The sequence below is a fragment of the Hemicordylus capensis genome, chromosome 14 (genome assembly GCF_027244095.1).
Source record: "Hemicordylus capensis ecotype Gifberg chromosome 14, rHemCap1.1.pri, whole genome shotgun sequence".
NCBI lineage: Eukaryota > Metazoa > Chordata > Lepidosauria > Squamata > Cordylidae > Hemicordylus > Hemicordylus capensis.
This window is the reverse complement of record NC_069670.1, coordinates 15,051,623-15,059,821: the sequence shown is the minus strand read 5'-3', so window position 1 is coordinate 15,059,821 and position 8,199 is coordinate 15,051,623. Positions and strand designations below refer to the sequence as shown.

At 46.6% G+C, this 8,199-nt stretch overlaps 1 protein-coding gene across 3 annotated transcripts; it reads right to left on the bottom strand.

The window, feature by feature from the left end:
- Window positions 1-999: 999 nt before the first annotated feature.
- On the bottom strand, window positions 1,000-7,297 carry LOC128337650 (protein S100-A12-like). Of its 3 annotated transcripts, XR_008312370.1 has the most exons (4): window positions 7,160-7,297; window positions 6,539-6,757; window positions 1,820-2,032; window positions 1,000-1,344 (listed from the first exon to the last, which is right to left on the bottom strand). XR_008312370.1 is itself a non-coding variant. In XM_053278881.1 (2 exons), exons 1-2 carry the CDS (start codon window positions 2,012-2,014, stop codon window positions 1,216-1,218), a joined length of 324 nt encoding a protein of 107 aa, XP_053134856.1. In that variant the 5' UTR covers window positions 2,015-2,091; the 3' UTR covers window positions 1,000-1,215. The 3 variants fall into 3 exon arrangements, 1 of the variants encoding a protein (XP_053134856.1); XR_008312371.1 differs by lacking the exon at window positions 1,820-2,032; XM_053278881.1 differs by lacking the exons at window positions 6,539-6,757; window positions 7,160-7,297 and having other exon boundaries at window positions 1,820-2,091.
- Window positions 7,298-8,199: the final 902 nt, after the last annotated feature.

The following is an 8,199-nucleotide window of genomic DNA, read 5'->3' as shown; positions in this document are numbered from 1 at the left end:
AATCCGCTGTGTTTGTGCCTCTGTGCACTCTGCTATATTGAAAAAGGGATTCTCTCACCACAAAGAATTTCCAACACTAACTGGGCAAAGAGACACATTTTTAAGTGGTGATTCTCTCCTTCCAATGTTTCCATGGCAGTCCAGCAATGAATCCTGCAGATGTTATGACTGTTGTGAAGCTTTTTGGTTTCAGCTGCCTTGAGAAGCATTATGAATGTCAGGATAGAAATATGATTGATTGGAATGTCGGTTATTATACCTTAACAGTGTTGTGGTAGGTGGCTGTGTGTTTAAAAGGGGGAACATCAAGAGCCCAATTTCCTGGGCTGCTAAATACTCTCCTGATCAGCAGACCATGACTTTTCACGGGGGGGCGGGGAGTGGCCAAGAACCCCATTGGGAAAGCATGTACACATGGACACCGTCCAACAAGTGCTTGAGCAAGAGATCAACACAGTGAACTATTTTGCTGGGAACATGATTGGGCAGGTTTCCTGCTTCTGATGCCTTTAAAGAAGCTTTGGTTATCCTCCTTGATGCTCTTAGCTAAACTCTCTTTTCACCGCCCCCCTCCAATCATCCCTTTGCTTTTCTCCGGACAGAGTTGGTATTCCTTTCTGTCCTCATCATTTGGGCTGGCCTTCCCATTCCTGGAGGAATCGTCTTCCCCTTTACAGTTTCCTTGACTTTACTTTTTAGCCATGCTGGCAAGATACTCTCCGGCCTCCACTTCTTTTTTTTAAAATGGGAAAGAAGAAGGAGAAGGGCATGATCAAGAAGGGAGCAAGGTTTTGTGCCCCACCTTGGGTGCACAGGGACCTTGACCCACACCAGGCTGAAGAGATGATTGCCAGGAATCTACTCAAGAGTTCAATCTTTATTGAGGTACACCCATCTCCCCAAATTAAGCTCATTTAGATTTTATTTTTAAAAGCAATTTAGAGATAGACATAAGACAACCACACTAAAGAAATACATTTAAGTGAAATTTGTGCCACTAATGAAGCAAGGATTAGATCAAAACCACTCCCAGATTAAAGATAAAGGAATGAAACAAGCAGTTTTTAAAAATATCCAATTGGCTCTTTCTTGTCTGATGTAGGCCCTCACCCCAGGAATAGAGGACCTTCAGGATCTGGACGGGTCCACAAAGCATAGCGGCTTCCCTCTGAGTGCTCAGGGGTGATGACCGTCTCCATCCCAACCTTCACACTGTCATTTCTCATACATAGTGAGCATAACATCTCTGATCAGAACAGTGAACTCTTCAAAGCTGATATGCTGATCACAGTTCTGGTCCAACCTTTTAAACAGCTCATCAAATTCCTTTGGGTCTCCTGGGCACTGTGATGGAAAAAGAATTTGAAACAGATGACGGTTATCAGGAATATTACGAATATTAGGAGGTCCAGAGTTCCCGGCTGCAGCTCTCCTTCATTTCAGGCAGGGGTCTCTCCCCGTTCAAGTGGCGATATCAGGGAGAGAACTCTGGACCTCCTGCATGCAAACAGTTGCTACGGCTCCATCTCCGACATAGGAAGCTGCCTTATATCAAGCCAGGCCTAAAATCCATCCCACCTCTCCACATGCCCCCTGCCCCCTGAGCCATTTGGTTCTCCTGAACCCCGAATGATGCCCCCAAAGTGAAAGCAAACCACAGCAGTTGTAGGGCCAAAGCAGCACTGCGACATTTTTCATGAATGCACAGCAGGCAGCCAAAAATAGACCTCACATCCTCGACCATCTTTCCCTTCAGCTCCAGATTTCCTGAGGAAGGAAGCCAGCTCTATTAAAGAAGGGACCATTCCGTAGCCCTCACCTTCAGATAGTTGGGAAGCTGCTTATCCAGCAGTTTCCTCAGACCGTCTCTGCTGAGTGAGTCAGAATTGTACCGGCTGCGCGTATCAGAATTGGCCTGGATGAGAGGGGCCGAAACAGGGATTGTGATAGTGTACTCAGCGAAAATCTGGTCGATCTCTAGAAAAGCCGCTAACATTGAACTTGGAATCGGCATCTTGAGTGGGCTTCTGACCTAAGAAGACAACAACCCATTCAGTCAGTGGGGAAGGGGGAGTTCTCTCTGAGAATGGTGTCCCCTCCCGAACAAAAAGCATGTCTGCCTTCGACGGAGAATAGACCCAAGAAACCATGAGAAAGGAGAATCATTTGCAATAAAGCCAGAGGAAGTGTGATAAAATGGTGCTCAGAGAGAGGTTAGAAGCATTCTGGGAGGGAGGAGCAGGAGGAGGAAGTTGGAAGTCACTCCCTGGAAGTTCCTGAGCACAATCTCTCCATAGAGGGGTCATACAGAGGTGCACCTAGGTAATTTTGGAGCCTGGACCCAAAGGTCTTTGGCCCCCCCCCCTTGCAAATTAAGCATCATCATACTCCGCCAGGCAACCACACCATCTGGGACAGAATAATGAGGATTTGGGGGGCCCAGGGGATGTGGCAGCCCTGGACTTCGGCCTCAAAGTCCAGGGGTAAGAGCACCACTGGGGACATAGATTGATTGATTGATTCAGTTTCTATACCACGCTCCCAAAAATGGCTCAGGGCAGTTTACATAGAGAAATAAGAAATAAATAAGATAAATAAAATGAATAAATAGCTGAGAAAGCCTGGGTGAAAAGAAGGTTTTTCAGGTGTTTTTTGAAAATTGCCAGAGATGGGAGGATCTTATCTCAACAGGGAGAGCATTCCACAATCTCGGGGCAGCAACCAAGAAGGCCCGACTCTGTGAAGCCACCAAACAAGTTGAGGGTAACTGGAGACAGACATCCTCAGATGACCTCAATGGGTGGTGGGGCTCATAACGAAGAAGACACTCTCTTAGGTACCCAGGGCATAGGCCATATTAAGCAGGGGGAGAGCAACTGGCCCTCTCCATCCCCAACACAGCATCTCTCCAGTGGCTGTTGCTGGTTGAAGAGCAGGATATCAATATTTGTAGTCGTAGTAATAATAAGAAAGCACATCACACTCCTTTGTGTCAAGAGGATGCTGATGGTGATCATTTATGCAAGAAGAGCTGCATACATTATGGACTTGCACCTAATTACCACCTGTCCTTCTGAGCCCCGGAGCCAGACTAATGGTGACATCTTTCCTGTGCTGAAGTTTGCTTTTGAAAAAGAGGTAAGGAAATTACCTGGGTTATTCTGGGTGTTCTGCCTCTGACTCCAGAACTGATGGTCATGTGAACACGAGCATGGGCAGGCCTCAAATGGAGTCTCAGGACCCAGAGGGGGCTTCTGGTTTTTGGCCTCTCTGTCCTTGACAATGCACGTGGTCTAAGCCTCTTTCTCCATCAAAAGGAGGAGTTGAAGAGTGTCCCGCACTGGAGACAGCCTGGGGTTATTCATACTGCGCTTCATACTGCGGGATAAATATTGAGCGAAGCTACTTCGAATTACACTCACGGCAATGAAGGAAGCAGCCGCTCCCCTCTGCTAACAGGTTTTCTTTTCGTGCAGGTTCACATTGCATGCCTCTGTGTTTTCCTTCTAGCCAATGGGGAGGGAGGGAGGGAGAGAGAGAGAGCAGTCCTTGGGTAGGAACACAATCAATGTTGCCTTCAAAACCTCATTTCCTAGACTGGGAGCATTTGTATACACTGACAGATTTCTTCCCTTTTTTCCAACACATGCATGGTGCTTTAACTAGCAAAACCCTTAAGCAAGCAGCTTGAGCAAACACAGAGGTTTTACTTTTGAAACTAGAACTTGAAGAATTTACTTCCTGCAGCTAGGCAAGCCGGTTCGATTTGCATTTCTAGAGAGCTATATCTGCATTCTTAAAGATTGTATCCCTCCTATCATGTTAAGGATTCTACTTCAGTGCCTCTCCCTATTTGCTCCACCATTTTCAGAAAAACTCCCTTTAAAAAAGCATTTTAAAAACCCAGAAATGCCTTGAGATAAGCTAGAATTCAGAAGATAAATCCCGATTTCTGTGTGGAGTGCTTCCAAGGATCTCGAATGGACGTTAGGGTAAGTTTGGCTGGTGTGTGAATGCACACACTCTCTTCTGGAGGAGATTCGGGGTAACAGCCCTGTCTGCAAAAGCTCCTGGTGGAGTAAGTTGGCTCCAGAGGTGATCGCACAGAGCCCTTAGAGCATGCAATAAACACTCTCCTTCCAATGTTTCCATGGTGGTCCAGCAGTTAATCCTGCAGATGTTATAACTGTTGTGAAGGTTTTTGAGAGGTGTTATGAATGACAGGTTAGAAATATGATTGATTGCAATGTCGGTTATCATACTTTAACAGTGGTGTGTGTGTGTGTGTGTGTGTGTGTGTGTGTGTGTGTGTGTAGGAACATCAAGGACCCAAAAGGAGGAACATCAAGGACCCAATTTGATGGATTGCTAAATACGCTCCTGGTCAGCAGACCATGACCTGTTACAAGATGCGGGGGGGAAGTGGCCAAGAACCCCATTGGGACAGCATGTACAGAAAGACACCTTCTAATTACTTGAGCAAGAGATCAACACAGTGAAATATTTTGTTGGGAACATGATTGGGCAAGTTTCCTGCTTCTGATGCCTTTAAAGAAGCTTTGGTTATCCCCCTTGATGCTCTTAGCTAAACTCTCTTTTCGCCCGACTGATCGTCCCCTTGCCTTTCTCCGGACAGAGCTGGTGTTCCTTTCTGTCCTCTTCATTTGGGCTGGCCTTCCCATTCCTGAAGGAATCCATCTTCCCTTTGCAGCTTCCTTGACTTTACTTGTTAGCCATGCTGGCAAGATACTCTCCGGCCCCACTTCTTCTTCTTAAAAACAGGAAAGAAGGAGAAGGAGAGCATGTCCAAGAAGGGAGCAACATTTTGTGCCCCACCTCAGGTGTAGAGGGATCTTGACCCACCCCAGGCTGAAGAGATGATCACCAGGAATCTATTGAAGAGTTCAAGTTGCTTTATTGAGGTACACCCATCTCTCAAATTAAACTCATTTAGATTTAATTTTTAAAAGCAATTTAGAGATAGACATAACACAACCACACTAAAGAAATACATTTTTGTGAAATTTGTTCCACTAATGATGCAAGGATTAGATCAAAGCTACTCCCAGATAATGGATAAGGGAATGAAACAAGCATTTTTTTTAAAAAAAACTTCAGATTGGCTCTTTCTTGTCTGATGTTGGCCCTAACCCCAGGAGTAGAGGATGTTCGGGATCTGGACGGGTCCACAAAGCATAGCAGCTTCCCTCTGAGTGCTCATGGGTTATGACTGTCTCAATCCCCACCTTCACACTTGCATTTCTCAAACATAGTGAGCAGAACATCTCTGATCAGAACAGTGTACTCCTCAAAGCTGATACGCTGATCACCGTTCTGGTCCAACCTTTTAAACAGCTCATCAAATTCCTTTGAGTCTCCTCGCACAGTGATGGGGAAAGAATTTGAAACAGATGACGGTTATCAGGGACATTACACAATCTAGCTGCCGCCTCCACTATACAAAGCTGCAAAAACTCCTGCTCATTCCTTAAGGTTCGCTAGAAGTGACAGATGTACTGCTACATTTATGCACTGCTGATCTCTCTCTTCTCTTCCTGGTAAATCTTGCGCGGGACGGCAGGGAGCTCCAAAGCCATTCCATACCACAACTCTGTTTATCTTAGGGCCAGGCCAGGGGTGGACTAGAAGACCTCAAGGTCCCTTCCTACTTAATGATTCTATAATATAACACGTCAATGAGTATTCATATTTAATAGCTCCAAACCCAACTTCAAAAGATGCCATGTATAATATGCAATCACATGGCACAAGGGAATTCAAGTGTGTTCCTTTTCTTGAGAACATATGTCCCCTCCATGTTCCATGACAGGGAACTGGAACTCAGGGAGATGCCTTCTGCTGAGTCAGACCTGAGGACGATCTAGCTCAGTATTGTCTACACTGACTGGTAGCAGCTCTCCAGCATTTCAGGCAGGCATCTCTCCCCATTCAAGTGGCGATATCAGGGAGGGAACTCTGGACCTCCTGCATGCAAACAGATGCTATGGCCCCATCTCCAACATAGGGTGCTGCCTTATATCAAGCCACAGCTTTTGTGCATCTAGCACAGCATTATCTACATTGACTGTCAGCAGCTTTCCAAGGTTTCAGGCATGAGCCTTTCCCAGCCCTACCTGAGAAAGCTGCCAGGGATTGAACCTGGGACATTTCACATGCCATTCAGCAGAGCCACCACTGAGCAATGACCCCATCCCCAAAGTGAGGCCCGTGGGTCTTGAACCCACAGCCAGGACAGTTCTCCACATGCACCCTACCCACTTAGCCACTCAGCTCTCCTAAACCCCAACTGATGCCAACTTGAGCAAAGCACACAAATCCTGTTCAGCTGATCAGCTTACAAATCTCCCCCAAAGTGAAAGCAAACCACAGCAGTTGTAGGGCCAAAGCAGCACTGCGACATTTTTCACGAATGCAGAGTAGGCACCCGAAAATAGACCTCCCACCCATCATCTTTCCCTTCTGCTCCAGAGGAAGGAAGCCAGCCCTATCAAAGAAGGGACCATTCCGTAGCCCTCACCTTCAGCTGGTTGGGAAGCTGTTCATCCAGCAGTTTCCTCAGACCGTCCCTGCTGAGTGAGTCAGAATTGCACCGGCTGGACGTGTCAAAATTGGTCTGGATGGGAAGGTCCACAATAGGTTCTACAATTGTGTACTGGAGAAAAATGACAACTATTTCTCAAAGAAGCTGTTTCAATATATTTTCTCGTTGAGGGTCCATCTGGAGAAGTCTTCAAACCTAAGAAGACAACAACGCATTCAGTAGGTGGGGAAGGGGTAGTTCTCTCAGGGAATAGTGCCCCTCCCGAACAAGATGCATGTATGCCTTCGTCTGAGAATAGACCCAAGAAACCATGGGAAAGGAGAATTGTTTGCAAGAGAGCCCAATGAAATGTGATAAAAACTCTGGGTATGAATGCTGTGTTTGCCTTCAAATATTTGGTGTGTGCAGAGATTTTGGTTGACCCGTCTCCCTCTCTGGTGCCTCCAGTGTATGTCCCTTAGGGCCCCTCCGGCCATTCAGGGAGCTGAAGTTACCATCTGAGAGTCCTCACTACCATCCAGCATCCGAGGTCTAAAGCAAAAGCTTAACTCCACAAAATATCATGAGAGAAAAACCTCACCCAAGTCTTAGACTCACCTCAGTCGAAGAACAACGAGAACGCAGCGCTTGGCCAAGTTGTGTTGGAGATCCTGGCTGGTGTTCTCTCTCTCTTATACTCCTCCTTCGGATCCTCCAACCCCTTCTTGGAGTGGTGAAATCATCCTTCGTGCCAAATCCTGTTCCAAATAAACTAGTTCAGCATGTCCATCTTGTGCTCACGAGATTAGGAGGCGTTCTTCCGTATATGCCATCACAGCGGGGGTTGATTGCTTCTCCTCTCGACAACTTGTGACAAGTTATCATCTCCAGATCTGGAGCCCCTGAGCAGTCCTGAAAACTGGGTCCTTCGTGTTCCTTCCTTTAAACACACACACATAAACACAAATCCAAAGACTGGAAGGAGTTGGCAAAAGCATCTTTCCTGAAAGAATTATGAACCATTGTGAACCATTTTTACACCAATGGTGGAGAGACCTAAGTTTCAGTATCTTTTCTTCTCTCAGACCCCTGCTAATGCTCAAAAGTTTCACTATCCTTTCTTCTCTCGGACCCCTGCTAATGCACTAAAGTAACTCTCAATTGACAAAACAAGAGGACGTACTCAGGATCCCGTAACGTTTAAGGAATAAACGGGATAGGTGTCCTGCATTGTCTATGTTCTCACGACCATCAGTTCCCAGTAGGAGGCAGTCAACCCAGCTATTCAGGCTCATGTGGAAACATGGGATTCCCTCCAACCCAGCTTCTTCAAACTGGGGTAACCCAGAATTTCTCTCCTGCTATTGACCCTTGTAGGAGGAAAAGACTCTTCTCCTATATTTCCTCCCAGTCTTCTGAGCCCAAACAGCCTTTTTATTCAGCAGAACACTGTGTCCAACCACCCTTCCCTGCACAACTACCATAAAGTTCCATGCCCAGAGTGGTCAACAGGAGACAGCCACTGCCCTCGTGAGGTTTCCCAGGACTCTGGAGGTGCAGTGCATGCTGGGAAAGCAGGGGTATGTGTGGAGGAACATCCACAGTGGGCTAGAAGCGCCTGATTTTAATGAAGCTCACTGCCAGCACCTTGGTCCTCT